At 35.7% G+C, this 17033-nt stretch overlaps 1 protein-coding gene across 3 annotated transcripts in view; it reads left to right on the plus strand.

Annotated features, from left to right (window-relative positions):
* COP1 (COP1 E3 ubiquitin ligase) overlaps positions 1-17033 on the plus strand; it is a 221811-nt gene that overhangs the window by 64292 nt on the left and 140486 nt on the right. For 2 of the 3 annotated variants that reach the window (XM_062192980.1, XM_062192981.1), the window contains exons 7-8: positions 10178-10237; positions 11630-11706. The exons of the other annotated variant lie outside the window; for it this stretch is intronic. In XM_062192980.1, the coding sequence (XP_062048964.1) occupies positions 10178-10237; positions 11630-11706 (137 nt within the window). The remainder of the gene's footprint in view (positions 1-10177; positions 10238-11629; positions 11707-17033) is intronic. 3 annotated transcript variants of the gene reach the window in all.

Genomic DNA, 17033 nt, shown 5'->3' on the forward strand with positions numbered 1-17033 from the left:
TGGAAATGAATCTTGATGAAGAATGGAATGGGAGAGGGAGTAGGAAATGGGATGGTTTGCAGGTGGGAGAGTGGTTGGGAGGGGGAACTGTTATAATCCAAAAGTTGTACTTTCAAAATTTATATTTATTAAATAAAGGTTTTCTTAAAAAAAAAAAAAAAGGATGGCTATTGAACCAGCGTAATCTTTGTCCTGCAGGATGATACTAGCTTTATTACATTGATCAGAAAACAGATTTACCTTCTGGCCTGGAGGAAGTCACTAATTCCATCTTGCCGGCTGTTTACCATACAGAATACTTGGAAAGATAAAATTTGAAACGAAAGCTATCACAAAATGTACAGAAATTGGGGAAATCAGTGGAGACTTGCTTCCCAACATTAACCCTTTTTTTTAGGATCATAATTTGCTCTGCCTTTGATGTGGTGGCTGGTGTTTTCCAATAACATCTATGATACTGTTTTGGATCACATGGCCCTAGTATACTGTTCCTGTACTTCTATTATAAAACTCTGGGTGAATTGTGCTTTAGTGCTTCTGGCTTAATGTAATATAATCCATCTAGTTGAATACTCCCTCTCTCCCCAAGACCATATTTTCTTTTATTAGGTCGTTTAATCAGGAAACATACGAGTTCTAAGTACTTCTGGATATTGGTGCCCCTAGTGTGCAGGGTTTACACTATTAGTAATATATTTTGGTCTTCTTGTTTCTAATGTGTCTGTGATTTAGTGACTTTGAATATTTCAGTTTTAATTACACAAGTGACTTTGAGGAGTCAAGTTAACAAACCTTTTAAAATTCACCTATTAGATTAAATTTCATGGATTTCTTCTTGATTGGAGTTGGGAACTATAGTAATTTGTATAATAATAAACTTTGGTCTAGAAAACGCAGTTGATTAATACCTCATGTTTTAGTGTAGGCATAATGAAGTTAGTGGTTATATTTTCTTCCTGTGTATAAATTGTGATTTTGATTTGCATGTTTAATCTTCAATTTTTTTTTTTTTTTTTTGGACAGGAAGATTTAGACAGTGAGAGAGAGAGAGAGAGAGACAGAGAGAAAGGTCTTCCTTCCATTGGTTCACCCCCAAAATGGCCGCTATGGCCGGCGCGCTGCTCTGATCGGAAGCCAGGAGCCAGGTGCTTCCTTCTGGTCTCCCATGCGGGTGCAGGGCCCAAGCACTTGGGCTATCCTCCACTGCCTTCCCGGGCCACAGCAGAGAGCTGGCCTGGAAGAGGAGCAACCTGTACAGAATCTGGCGCCCTGATCTGGACTAGAACCCCAGGGTGCCAGCGCCGCAGGTGGAGGATTAGCCAAGTGAGCCATGGTGCCAGCCTAATCTTCAAAATTAATACAGTTGTTAATGGTCCTATTTCCTGTAGTATATATAGCTTGTACTTGAACTTATTCAAGTAAAATATCAGTCAACTCAGACAAACTACTGCTTTTGAATTTGTTTCCCTAAGTTAGCATTCCGTCCTTTGAAAATTAACTTTGTGATTTTGTTTGTAACATTTAATTTGGGCTATGATGAGTGTTGGTTTAGATATTGATATATACCAATCAAAGTTGTTAAATCTGCTTTTCAGATTTAGTGTAATTATTACTTCTGTGTCTCATCTGGCTTGTAATTTAAGGCTGTTAACATCCTTTATTTAATTTTCACTTTTGCTTTATTTTTCCCTGTTGACTTGCCCTAGAATAGTAAGAGAATGAAAGGTGCAAGGCACATAAAAGGCATTTCCATTAGCTATGTATTGCTTTGTACAGATTACCCTAAAACAATAAACACATAGCATCTCTGTCAGGAATCTTCATGCAGAATAGCTGGGTGCCAGAGCTTGAAGTTTTCTCACCAACCACAGTCGTGGGTATTAGAGAGGGCAGCAGTTATCTCAAGGTTCAACTAGGGTAGGAACCCATCCAAGATTGCAGTGTGGCTGTTAGAACGTGGGACTCATTTCTTGCCCTGTGGACTTCTCCATAGGGTGGCTAATACATGGCAGCTGGCTTCCCCAGAAGGAGTGAGTGAAATGCAGTGGAGGGTGTTGAATCCAGAAGTCACATATTTTTGTAACTTAATCTTCAAAGTTAAGTCCAAACACTTTACAGGATTCTGTTTGTTAGAAGCGAATCATTGATTTATCCGTACTGAGAATTATATAAGATTGATCTTTGGAGGCCATTATAGAACCTGCCTACTACCACAGCATTTAATAATTACGTATATTCAAGTGTTCATGTTAGTCTTCCTTCATGATCAGATTGACTAGAAGGGCATTATGTTCCATGCAGAAGCCAGTATCATTTGTGCAAATTTGCACCAGCATTTGAACAATTGCTTTATATATCATGTAATTTAATTTTCAAATATACTTTTAGGCATTTTTGGTATCAATTTAATAGAACATTTTTTATGAGTCTTGGTTTCCTTTCGTTTTCATTTGGAATTTTAATGTATTCAATTTTTGCATTATACAAAGCACACAAAAGAGTATAAACCAAATTATAGTTTAAAGAATTGTAGTAGAGTGATCATACATGTAACTGCCATCATGATTGAATATGGAATATTGCTACTGCCCCAAATCTGCCAGTCTCCCTTCACATTAAAACCTTCTTCTTTGCCTATTAGGTAACCAATATCCTGATATTTATAGTAATCACTTTACCTTGCTTTAATATTTTGCTACCTATTTATAGATTATTCTATTTTTTTGAGCTATATATAATGTGTGTGTACAGTATATACTCTTTTGTTCCTGTCTTTTTTGGCTGAATGTTAAGATTCATACATATGGTTGCAGATGCCCATAGTTGATTGATTGATTGTTGTTGTTAATACCCCATTTTTGTGTTGATGGACATTTGGATTTGTTTTAGTTTGGGCTGTTCACAGTGTATGCTCCCAGGTATATATTAGCATACCTAAACTGTAAGGATGTATTTGGAAGTGGAATTGATCAGCTGTGTATCTCTTAGAATTTAATAGATAATGCCGGCCGGCACCGCGGCTCAATAGGCTAATCCTCCGCCTGCGGCGCCAGCATACCGGGTTCTAGTCCCGGTCGGGGTGCCAGATTCTGTCCCGGTTGCCCCTCTTCCAGGCCAGCTCTCTGCTGTGGCCCAGGAAGGCAGTGGAGGATGGCCCAGGTCCTTGGGCCCTGCACACGCATGGGAGACCAGGAGAAGCATCTGGCTCCTGCCTTCGGATCAGTGCAGTGCGCCGGCCGCAGCAGCCATTGGAGGGTGAACCAACAGAAAAGGAAGACCTTTCTCTCTGTCAGTCTCTCTCACTGTCCACTGTGCCTGTCAAAAAAAAAAAAAAAAGATACTGCCAGAATGTTTTCCTAAGCAAATTATATTAGTTAGTTTTCCTGTAGACATTGTATTTGTGTAAGCATTCCTATTGCATTGTGTTTGTGTCAGTAATTGCTATCAATAGAATTTCCACTTGAGCTAATCTTGGCTATGTATTACTATCTTGTTATGGTTTTAATTTGCATTTCCCTGATGACTAATGAGGTTGAGCATCTGGTGGTATGTATATTGGCGATTTAGATTAGTGTCTGAGTGTGTGTGTCTAAAGTACTAGTTATTTAGGACTTTTTTCACTTTTCCTATTGTTGATTTATTTTTTAGTGGCTTGATATTTATATGAGGGTATTTCAAAAAGTTTGTGGGAAATGTTAACTTATGATTTAGTGACTTTGACTATTTCCGTTTTAATTACACAAATGACTTTGAGGAACCAAGTTAACAACCTTTTTAAATTCACCCATTGGATTAAATTTCATGGAATTACAAGAGAAGGTTATTTTGGAACAAAAATTTTGAATTCCAAACATAGTTTTTTCTTTTTTTCTTAATACACAATTTCCATGAGCTTTTTGAAGCCCTTCCTAATTTCTAGATACAAATTCTTTGTTATTATCTGTAGATCTGTTTCTCCTTCCATCCCTCTTATTGCTCCCCCTCCCACCCAATTCTTGCACTCTCAAGAATATCTTTCCCTCTAATTGGGCTACTCTGCACTTTTTTCCCCCAGTGTTCTGAATTTTATCTTTTTGTTGAAGATAAGTTTCTGACTTTAGTGGAGTCAAATTTACCTTTCCTTTTAGAATTAGTATCTTTTGTGGCAGTTAAAGAAATCTTTATCTCGAATCACAAAGACATTTTCCTGGACTGTCCTTTATTTGAAACTTTATTCTTCGTTTCTCTGAATCTGGTTTCAGCCTTGCCGTACATCGTGTGTCCATCTATGTGTGTGTCTGTTTCTAGGCTTTCCTTTCTCCACTGGTCTATTTGTTTACCCATTTGGCAATACCACATTATTAAATACTTAGAACTTTTAAGTAAGTTACTATTCTTTGAGAAAGTTTTGGCTACTTATAGCTCTTGGCATTTCTGTACAAATCTTAGAATTAGCAATTACATTTCCTGGTAATCCTGATGTGATTTTTACTGGGATTACTTTGACTCTGCAGATAAATTTTGGAGACTGTATCTTTACAGTTTGAATAATGAGTCTTCTAATCCAGAAATACGGCATTTCTATTTAGATCTTTTAAAGTATCTTTAAAATTTTTTATATTTTTAGGCTATTATGCTTACACATCTTTATTTTAGATTTAGTCATTTTGATGCTATCATAAATGATGTCTGTGTCTTTAATTTCAATTCTTTCTGTTGCTGGTATAGGAAAATACAGTTGATTCTTAAATATTTTTTTTTTATATCCAGCAACTTGTTAAACTCTCAATAATTCTAATTTTATATGTTCTTTTATATTTCTATATACACATCATAATCTGCAAATAATAACAGTTTAGTTTCTTTCTTCATGATCCTTACATCTTTTGTTTATTTTCTTGTCTTACTCTGCTGGCTAGGACATCCGGTACAGTGATGAATAGAAGTGGTGATAGCGGGGCATCCTAGTCTTGGTGCTGATCTCAAAGTGAATGCATTCGACGTGTCACCATAGGTATGATGTTTCCCATAGGTTTTTGTAGGTACTTTTGATCATTTAAGGAAGTTAATTTCTATCCCCGGTTTCTAAGATTTTTTTCTTTTATTGTGAATAGTATTGAGTATTCTTCAAAATTTTTGAGCATTTAAGATAGTCGAATGATTTTTTTTCTTCTGTTAATAGAGTAATTCTATTGGTTTAACGATAGAAAGTCAAATCAACTTTGCACATAGGGTGACCAACTGTCCTGGTTGACCCGGGGATCTATTAGTTCCTATCATTCTGTATTCTGCTTTCTAGGAAACCCCACTAAGACAGTTGATTGCCCTAACTGGATCCCTTGTACAGACTAAACTTGGTCATTATGTGTGTCTTCTCCTAAATGAAATGGGTTTTTAATATTTTGTTTAGGATTTTTTGTATCTGTGTTCATGAGTGAGATTATGTTTCTCTCTTACATGAATCTTGCCTAGTTTTGACATAAAAATTATTTTAGCTTTATCAAATAAATTGGTAAATACATTCAGAAGTTGTGTATTCTATGGAAGATTGCTGGTGAAACAATTTGGACCTGTGATTTGTTATCAGAAAATTTTAAATTACTGATTTAGTTATTGAGGAGTTAACATGATTTTTAGATTTTTTTCTTATTTTGTATTTAAAATTTTTAATGGCTTAATTATTTGAAAAGCAGGGTGAAAGAGAGACAGTCCTCCACTAGTTCACTCCCCAAATGGCTGCAACAGCCTGGACTGGGTCAGGCCTGCGTGGGTGTCAGAAACCCAGGGACTTGCACCATCATCTGCTGCCTCCCCAGTGCATTGGCAGGAAGCTGGAAAGGAAGCAGAGTAGCCAGGACCTGAACTGATGCTCTGATATAGGCTGCAGGCAGCCTGAGCAGCAGTTCAACTCGCAGCACTGCAAGACCCACTCCCAGGTTATGGTTTCAGATATCACTTTGATATACTCTTTCTAGGAATTATCTGTTGTATCTAAATTTTCAAATTGTTTAGTGTGAGATTGATCTCAACGGTCTCTAGGTTTTAGTATTTTTGGGTTTTCAGTGTAATCTTTACTTTTAATATCGACATGGCTTAGTATGGTATTCCTTCTTCCTTTATTTCTTGATCAGTTCTTGCCAGGGATGTATCAATTTCATGAGTTTTAACTAAGAACCAATTTTTGGCTTTATTTATCTCTCTGGGTTTTTTGTTTTTATTAATTTAGGTTATTTATTTTCTCATTTTTAAGCTTTTTTTTAGTTACTTTTCTAATTTATTGACTTGGATATGCATATAATTATGTGGGCTGCTTTTTTTTTACTATGGAGACTTTAAGGTCATAGTCTTTGTTTTAAGTTGCATTTATTATTTTGCTATCATGTTTTGTCATTATCAAGTTCAAAATAATTTCTGATTTTCATTATAATTTTTTCTTGATCCTGTGGATTAATTAGGAATATGCTTATTACTTGAACATGAGGATTTTCTTATTGTCTTTTTCATTATGGATTTCTTTTATAATTGCATTATAATCAGAAGATACTTTGAGTTTTTCCTTGAATGTAGTATTTGCTCTATCTCCTGCTAATTGGCTAAACCTTGACGTATAAATGTTTTCTGCAACTGGATGGTATAATACAAAGCTATTAAATGTGTGATGAGAATTTTCTGCATCCTGATCTTTGTCACCTGATTATATGCATTATTGAATCATTATATTTGATTTGAATTTCTCATGGACACCACATATTTGAACTCTTTTTTTCTTTACTTCATTCTAGTTTCAGTGACTCAATTGTGTATTTAACTATTGAACCACCATTTTATTGGTTTTTTCCTCTTTTGTTTGATTTTGGGTTGCTGCTGTTGTTTTTCTCCTTGTGATTTCTTGAGGTTTTTTTTTTTTTCAGAATCCGATTTTTGTTCATCTATAATGTTTCTGAGTATGTTTTTTTGTATAGCTTTTCAATGTTCTATGTATTACATCTGTAATTTATCACAGTCCTGATGTTGGCATCTTCTTACATTTGCCTTTAGATGAGTCATCTTACTTTACCCTGTCTCTGCCCATTTATCCATCCATCCATATGTTTTATTTTTCCATCCATCCATATTTTTTTTTTGCATTATTTAAAAAAAAAGTGGCTGTGGGAGGGCTGAAGTCTTAAAATTGCCTGCCATTAGATAGTCTGTGTGTGTGTGTGTAGGGTAGAGTATGGGGTTATTGGGGTTTTTACTGCTGTAGTGTTAACTTCCTATGGCTAAGTGCTTTGCCTTTGGTAGCAACTCTGTTAGAATTAGTACATACTAAGTTCTGCTACACTTTTTTTTTTCACCAGCTTTTTTTCTGACAGTGTAACCATGTATTATTTTGTTCCATTGGAATAATTATCTATAATTTATCCTCAATTATATTAGCTTCTGAAAAACAAAATTCTGTAGGGTTCAATACTTTATTATCTTTAACAAACCGCTAGTGAAGTTCAAATAAATGAATACCAGTGATAGCCACAACATTAAAGCTGATGTCAGTCACTATTTTTTCTTTTTTTACATTTTCATCTTAATAAAAAAGGAGTCTGAGGTTTTTCCTTACTTTTTAAAGTGAAATGATTCTGTGATTTTGGAGGAGCAGTCGGTGCAGTGTTAAGAGAGTGCTTGCTCTCGATGCCTTAGGATCATGTCCTGAAGTACCATCTCCTATCTCTTCATCTTATTATTGAGTAGCCTCACATTGGGTTATTCGGGCAAAGTTGGAACAGTAGTTTATCATTCCCGATTTGTGACTGATTTTCATTCAGGTAATAGGAGATCTTCTTCATGAATTTTTCTTTCTCATATATCTCTTGAACAGTCTTGGGTATCTATTCATGCTTTTGTTCTAGATTCTGCTTCTTGTGGTTATGTTGATTCAGAATGAATTGTGTCCAGTTTTCCTTTTCACTTATTTTTAATGGTTGTCCTTTCTTTTTCTTCTGTTTACCAGTGCTAACACATCTTGTCCTAAGCAGTCAGTTCCAAACTGCTTCAGAATATCATCTTGAAATGGAATTGGCTTAGAAATTTTAAGATTTATTCATTTATTTATTTGAAAGGCAGAGAGACACAGAGAGAGAGAGAGAGAGAGATCTTTCATCTGCTGATTTATTCCCTAGATGGCTGCAATGGCCAGGGCTGGGCCAGGCCAAAGCCAGGAGCTTCTTCCAGGTCTCCCATGTAGGTAGCACAGACCAAAGCAGTTGGGCCATCTTCCGCTGCTTGTTCCAGGCCATCAGCAGAGAGCTAGATCAGAAGTGGAGCAGCTGGGCCCACATGGGAAGCTGACGTTGCTTTACCCTCTACACCACAGCACCGGCCACTCAAAACACTTTGATTCCTTTGAATGTTTTTTTGTCTTAATGTTTCTTGCCTGACACTTTTTCAGACTTTCTCACATAGATATCAGGACAGCACTTATATCTTAGTTATCGCATTTTAAATTGAACTGCTTGAATATTGGTGCTTCTATATAGTTCATCTTATATGAAGTACTCTTCTTATATAACAGTAAATGTAATATCCAGCAAAAGCTCTGGAGCAGTAGAAAGGTGGGATATTATCTTTGGAGGATATTACAGTTCAGTATCTTCTGATTTCTGATTTCAGATGACATTAGAATTGTTTTTTTCTTGGCATTTCAAATTCAAATGTGGAATAAAAACTATTACCTTCATCTTATTGTGTATTGTGTGTCATATAAGTGATACTGGCTATTTTTGGATATCGATATTACAAATTACTTTGTCTTTTTTGAAGAAGAAACTTTTTAAACAATTATACTAAAGACCCCTGATATTTAAGCATTTGTTTAAATAAAGATTAAAGAGTGGAACATTTCAAAATAATTAAAGGAAAATAAGTGTAAGAGGAGATCATGGGAGTACTTACTGAGTTAGAGCTCAGGATCACTGCAGTTCTAAATTTCTGGGAACCAAAGGCTTCAGTGATGGTGAGGAATAGCTTGGAATGGCTGTAGACGGGTGCAATGGGTAGAGAGCGGTTTGGTTGCTCGATTTGAGCCACACCAGATGGTTTTTAATATTAGGTGGAAGGGGCAGAAATTACGAGTCCTGTGTACACTGGACATTAGAGAATTTGTTGCATTGTCTTCCCAGGGAGAGCAAGATTTCAGTTAAGGGAGTAGTTTTTCTTGTCAAAATTTAAGGTGGAGAAAGTTTATTGAAGTGAGTGGATGAGTTGAAAGCATTTGGCAATGTTAATCACTTTTTTAACTTCTGGCTCTGAAAGTATTCTGTCTTTCCCCCTCTCTTTGTGGATACCACTTTGCCATTCAAGATAGATAATACTACCTCTTCCTTTGTTCATCTTTTATTCAAGTTTACCACTTTTTTGGTGGTTATAAAATCAGTTACTTAAATTGGTATTGTGTTTCTGGGAAGCTGTTTTGTGTTACATAATGAAGAGTATTTATTTCGATCAAATAATTTCATTTTAATAATTTGATAAAATCTGAAGTAAATTTTTAATAGAATCTGAAATTGAAATGAAATAAAATGTGAAAGACTCGTGTAGAATTATTTCTCATAGTTCGTGAACAACATAAATCTTTAGTGAGAGGGAAATGGTTAAATATACTGCTGATTATTACCTAACACTTAAAATATTTACATTTTAATGGTATAGAATAGTTATGATGTAATAGATAAAATCAGGAAGTTTAAACTTACTGTAAATAGGTTTGGAAATCCCCTAAGAAGGAAATGTTAAGATACTAATTTTATGATTGCTTTTGGATGGTGTAATTTAACTATGTCAGACTAATTTTTAATTGTAAAATTGAGTTAATAACTGATGATGAATTTTTATTTGATTTTTAACAATTAAATGAGATTAATATGAATGTTCTTTAGATATCATGCATTTTTAAGTCACTGCCATTGTTCATCTTCCATATTTTTTATGTAATGTTAATCTCAAAGTGTTAAAGAAGTACAGCATTGTGCTTTCTAAAAGATAAATCTCTTTTTTTTTTTTTTTTTTTGTTTCGTGGTGGCGGTGCTTTTTCATCCCCCTAATTTACCATTAGTGCCCAGTTTTATAGGAATCATTTCCCAAATGTAAAGTTATTTTATGATTTTGATGCCAGTGTGATTGGTTTAGGCTTTTTTTTTTCTCTCTCTCTCTCTCTAATCTACAGCAACTGGAACAGATCCAGAAGGAACTGAGTGTTTTGGAAGAGGATATTAAAAGAGTGGAAGTAAGAAATCAAGAATTTCTTGCATTTTTAGCAACTTTTCAATTTCATGAAACTATCACCTTTTCTTTAAGTTGCTCTATTAAATTTATGGGTTGGTCTCAGTTTTGAAAAAAGTAACAGATGTTACTTTCATTTTAATCGAGAATATATTTTTATAAGAAAAAGCTGAATACTTTATGATGATAAAATGTAGTCTGAATTTTTTCTCAATGTTTTATTGCCTCCATTCTTTTTGACTAGATTGAAAACATCAGTCAGTTGTCTTAGTGTGTCATGATATTTACTGAGTGGAACATTTCCAAGTAATTAAATGAAAACCTCGGTTATTCCTGTAAGATGATTCTTTAGTTTCATTCTTTTATTAAGCAAAAAATGTTTATATGTGTATTATGTGCACTACTATATGCACATAATTGAAGGAGAGATAATGAAACTATTTCACCAATATTTGGGAGTTTGGGAGGACTATATATAGTCTAATACTGCTTACTATAGAAATCTATGGTGTGGTATTTGGGAGGCTCAAAGGCTGTTTGCCTTTAGCTATATTTAAATTTAGTTTGCATTTTTAATTATTCTCATGTGTTATAATTTTCTTTTGCTGACAAGCATGTATTAAAGACCTGACTTGTTATTACATTTATGTCACTTGCTTTCTGTACATGATTGAGCTGAGCTTGGATTAGTCAAAATTAATTCAATTTGATTATGCCTCTTTAGTGGCATTTTAAAATTTTCTGTTTTTGCATTAACCAAAATGTAGCACATGCAGAAGTAAACCAGTTGTCATTATGATTCAGAGACATAATTTGTGAGATATTGATTGATTGTGAGGCCTTTTCTCTGGGTTAACAATCCAAAATAGAGAGTAAGTTATTATTAAACAAAGATAATATTTGAATCAAGAGGAGTGCTACTTAATGTTTGCAGAGAATATTTTTAAAGTAGAGCATGACATAATTCTGATTTTTTTGTACTTTGAAGTTGATGATCCACTAAGCTTACTCTCTCATTGATCTTAGTGTTTATTAATAGGGTATCACTTGGTTAGTGATTAGCGAGTTCACTGTTTACATAATATACTGTACATATCCTTTTAAGCACTTGCATTTGTCTTTGCTTTTGGTGATTTCAGTAGTGATAATCAATGTTTATTATTAAAAAACTTAGAGTTTTTTAAAAATATGTACCATGGAAAAGGCTTTGCTATTAACTTTTTAGATAACCTTGCCTTTATACTCTGGAGAGGAAGCTTTGAGAAATTTGTATGTTGAAGCAAAAAGGAACTGATGAAAGCCTAGGATTGGAAAGGAGTATAATACCACATCTCTTTTTGATTTGTGCATCTTCTATGTGCAGTGTCTAGCATAACTCACATAATTGCACTTTCAGGAAATGAGCGGCTTGTACTCTCCTGTCAGTGAGGACAGCACTGTGCCTCAATTTGAAGCTCCTTCTCCATCACACAGGTACAAAGCTTCATATTTCAGTTTTTTCAGATTTGTGTTACAAGGTTTGTATATGCAACCAGTCTTTGGAAGTCTATTCCACACAATATACAAAACTCATAAGAAATTACTTTTAGCTGTGAACTGGAAATGAGATTCAGATGCCCATCTGTTTCTTTAATGTTGTGAATTTTCATGCCAAGAATAGTTAGAATAATAATATAATATTATGAATTTCCAGTTGCCTTAAAAGTTTGGTGAATTCCTTGAAATGATAGTTTTAAATATCTTGTGAATTAAAGTCAGACATCATTAAAATCTAAATTCAAAAACAGGAAATGGCAATATTAGGGAGAAATACGATTTTTAAAAGCTTGACTTTTCTCAGAGTCACTGGATTTTCTTGAGCAGCATGTGTTTTCCAGATTTAACATGAGTTCAGTAGACAGATTTGTTAGTTTAGATCTCCCTGGTGTTTACTTATAACTTCCTGTTATTAATTTAATTTAGCCTTCCCTTCTATTAGAGTAGGGATTGTATTTATCTCGCTAAAATATCTCTTTCCCTAGATGTTAGAATAACACCTGACCTCCTTTAGCAAGTATTGGTAGAATATAATGACTGCCTGTGGTAGATTGTAACCATTCTATTTAGAATAATGCTATAAAGCATGGGTTGGGAACATCTGGCCCACAGGCCATAAAAGGCCCAAGTAATCATTTGGTTTGGCCCTGCCCAGACAACCACAGGCAGAACTTGAAATTCAAGAAATGTATAACAGGCTAATTTTGAACTTGATGATTTTGTATTTCCTGCAAATAATGTTTGAAATAATTGATGTCCCCTTGCTTCAGTGGAAACTTTTCATGTAAATATTTTGAGGAATACCTGTGGGCCAGTGCCCTTATGGTAGGTTACACTAACCTTCATAACTTTTTATCAGTTCAGAAAGCTATTATGATTTTGGTGTGGTTTGATAAGTAGAGGAAGGGGTTCAGGGGATCTCATTAAGGAACATTTGTGGGAGGTTTGGTATTTGTCTCATTTACCATAGTATGGAGAATCTTCTTGAGTTCTGATTGATTCTGGGTAAGTTTAGCTGCATAATTCAGCTGATTTTCCTCCATATTTTACTTTATATAAAACATTTGGGAATAAGTAGGTCTATGGAATATGGTTATCTTTAAGACTGGCTTTCACTTTCTAATATACATGAGGTCTTTGTCAACTGAATATTTGTTGTGTGAGTACATACAGGGAATATGTATCACAGAAAATTCTCCAAGATATTGATAGTTCATTTCCGTTGTCATATCCCTCTCTGCTTAACAGTACCATTTATTTGTATCTGTTAGGCCCAGGTCTTTGTTGCATGTGCAGTCTGACATGTGACAGTATAGTGCATTTGATTACTTGGTGCATATTTTGAATGCCTCTGATGAGTCAGGCTGTATATTAGGTGTTGAATCTAGCTGACCAAGCGCTCGCCCTTGTGGAACCTTTTGTGGTGTGTGTGTAGATTGAGAGAGACAGAAACCAAGGAACTATGTAGGATGGTAGTAGTACATGACATACTAATACTACCTTAGGAAGAAAACTTAGGCATGCCAGGGGTTTGCCAGAGGATTCTATTTTAGTATGGATAACTGGCTTCTCTAAGGAAGTGCATGAATAAAGAATAAATATGATGGAGGGTCATTTGGTAATGTTGATCAGGGTCTGATTTCGATTTTATAATGTTTATTTGTGTTTCCATTTTTAAGACAAAGAAAATATTATCTCAATCCCCTGCCATTGGAAGCAAACAGAAAAGTGGAGAGGGCATTGTAGTAATCAGAACAAAGGAAATGATGGTTTGGATTAGGATTTTATTGGTAGAAGAGGTAAGAGCAGTTGTATTGTATAATAAAGCAGCAGAACTTATAAAAGATACAAAATTTCATGAAGTCTAGAAAAATGTTGGAGAATTGGTAGAATCAGTTGTAAAACTATTGCCAAATGAGATTCTGTTAGCGTTATACTGGTTAACAGATGAAACAAGGGCAATAGGCAAATACAGCATTTTTTCAAAAAGGTTTTTTGATGTTTTCTTTCAACAAGACATTTAAATAGCACTTAAGAATAGAGAGACACACTTGGGAAAAATGATATAGGCCTTAATTACTCTTTTATGAAAATGACTGTTAAGATTAAGATGTGAAATCCAAAATGTTAGGAAAAATGTTATGCTACATATCAGTATTTTTTTTTCTTTTTTTTCCAAAAAATAGCTTATAGTTGCAATTATATTAACCCCCCCCCTTTTTTTTTTTAAGATTTATTTATTTACTTGAAAGTCAGAATTACACAGAGAGAGATGTAGAGAAAGAGGTCTTCCATCCGCTGGTTCACTCCCCAGTTGGCTGCAGCGGTCGGAGTTACACAGATCTGAAGCCAGGAGCTTCTTCCGGATCTCCCATACGGGTACAGGGGCCCAAGGACTTCGGCCATATTCTGCTGGTTTCTCAGGCCATAGCAGAGAGCTGAATTGGAAGTGGAGCAGCCGGGACATGAACCAGCGTCCATATGCGATGCTGGAACTACAGGCGGCGGCTTTACCTGCTGCACCACAGCACTGCCCCCCACCCACCTCTTTCTTTCATGGTTGCTAGCTTCATTATTTAACTGTTAGAATATTTTTGTTTTGGGGCCAGTGCTGTGACTCAGGGGGTTAACGCCCTGGCCTGAAATGCCAGCATCCCATATGGGCACTGGTTCAAGTCCCACTTCCGATCCAGCTCTCTGCTGTGGCCTGGGATAGCAATAGACGATGGCCTAAGTGCTTGGGCCCCTGCACCCATGTGGGAGAGCCGGAAGAAGCTCCTGGCTCCTGGCTTCAGATCGGCGCAGCTCCGGCCGTTGAGGCCAATTTGGGAGTGAACCTTCTGATGGAGGACCTCTCTCTCTCTCTCTGCCTCTCCTCTCTCAGTGTAACTCTGACTTTCAAATAAATAAATCTTTAAAAAAAGAAGAATATTTTTGTTTTTATTCTTTACTATAAAGTTTTGGTCTTTCCTTAAAAATTTTTTCTAGATATTTTTTTCTGTAATGAGGACCTTTTTGTTTCAGGTTAATGGAGTCTTTACACAGATTCTGGTTTTATATTTCAATTATGTTTAAATGAAAATAAAAACGGAGACCACATCGTGGTGGTCTCTGTCCTCTACCCCCATTTTGTATTCTACCTGCCTTGAAGAAATGATTGTCGTATCCTCTCTGTACTCTTGCTGCTGCATCTTTAAATCCTCATTATCACATAGAGTCTAGCTGTGATCTTTTAACTAATCTTACACATCATTGCCAAAAATGTGCTCCTTTCCTACTTAAATCTTTCAGTACCTTTCTGTTATTTAAATTGGTTTCACCTGAGCCCTATATAATCTATATATAATCACCTGAGCCCTAACTTAGAATTTCTGTCTTAAAACTGATTATAACTAGGGCTGGTATTGTGGTACAGTAGGTTGGGTCTCTGCCTGCAATGCCAGCATCCCATATGTCCACCAGTTCGAGTCCCAGCTGCTCCACTTCCAGTCCTGCTCTCTACTTATGCACCTGGAAAAGAAGTAGAGGATGGCCCAAGTGCTTGGGCCGCTGTACCCATGTAGGAGACTGGAAAGAAACTCCTGGCTCCTAGCTTTGGCCTGGCCTAGCCCTGACTGTTGTGGCCATCTGGGGAATGAACCAGTGGATAGAGGATTTCTGTCTCTGCTCTCTCTGTGGCTCTGCCTTCCAGTAAACAAAATAAATCTTAAACAAATAAATAAAAAATTGATTATAACTCCCAAAGCAGTGTGTCAGGATATCTTCCCTTGTGCTGTACCTTTTGCCTGGAAACTCCTCATGGATTCTTCTAAGTAGCTCCACCCATCCCCCAAGAGTAGCTGTCTCTGATAGTGTTGTATAAACTTGCTCCTACTCTGTTATAGTTAACTATAAATATGATGTGATATGGAACACTGGCATTCTTTTAGTTAGATTATTTTAAAAGATTTATTTATTTGTTTGGAAAGTCAGACTGAGAGAGAGAGATTGATTGATTGATTCCATCTGCTGGTTCACTTCCCAGATGGCTACAACAGCCAGGGCTCGGCCATGCTGAAGCCAGGAGCCAGGAGCTTCTTCCAGGTTTCCCAAGTGGGTAGCAGGGGCCCAAACATCTGGGCCTTTCTCATTGCTTTTCTCCATTAGCAGGGAGCTAGATCAGAAGAGGGATACTACACCACAACCCCAGCCTCTTCATTTAGATTTTTAAATCTTCTTAAAGTTATTACTAGTATCTTGTAAATTTCTAAATGCTTCTCACTGATATGATTTCTTGTCTTAAAAATTATTTTCATAATGTTTTATTCTTTTGTATAAGCAAGTATTTCAGAATTGTTAGTTATTAGTATCATTTCTCTGTGTATTCACAACTTCAGAGAACTTGATTTGCAGATAAATTTTTAATTAAAGCTTCCCTATCTGCTTCAGATAGTTCTATTTTAATATGACCCAGATAGTCACTGGAATTAAATTTGCAGAAAAGCTCTTGTTTCCCTAGGATAAAATAGTAAGTAAATACAATGTAAGTAACAATTTTTTTTCTGATTTAGAGCCTTTCATGTTTAAGATGCTTTTGCTGATAAAAGATTTATAATTGACAATGTTTGATTTTTTTTTTAAAGAGACATGCATAAATTTCCATTTTGAATTGCTTATTTTAAGCTTCCCATGGTAAAGGAAGAGGTTTATAAATAAAATGTATAGGTAAGACTTATATATATAATCTACTTTCTGTTTTTCTTTAACTACTCTAACAGCGTTTTCCTTGGATTTCCATCATTTTGACAAAGTCCCGAGATAATCAAAGGAAAGAACCAAGAGGTCACTCTGTGGCTGCTAGGAATCTTTAGCTGTTCTCTAAGGTTCTGTATAAGCTGCTAATCTAACACCTCATAAAAGTATGTACTTTATAGTTTGGTAAACTAATGAATTCAGAAGCCTTTCTTTAAAAAAAAAAAAAGTTTATTTGAAAAGCAGAGTGGCAGAGAGGGAGAGACAGAGAGAGACCAATTTTTCAATTTGCTGATTCACTCCAAATCGTTGCAACAGCCAGGGTTAGGCCAGGTCAAAGCCAGGAACCAGCAACTCCATTCTAGTCTCCAATCTGGGAGGCAGGGGCCCAATTATTTGGCCATCTTCTGCTGCATCCCCAGGCATTCCAATATGGAGTGCTGCATCTCAAGTGGCAGCTTACTCTGCTGTGCCACAATGCTGGCTCCATTCAAGAAGCTTGATTATGCATGACGGTTTTTGGACAGGATTGA

The sequence above is a fragment of the Lepus europaeus genome, chromosome 5 (genome assembly GCF_033115175.1).
Source record: "Lepus europaeus isolate LE1 chromosome 5, mLepTim1.pri, whole genome shotgun sequence".
NCBI lineage: Eukaryota > Metazoa > Chordata > Mammalia > Lagomorpha > Leporidae > Lepus > Lepus europaeus.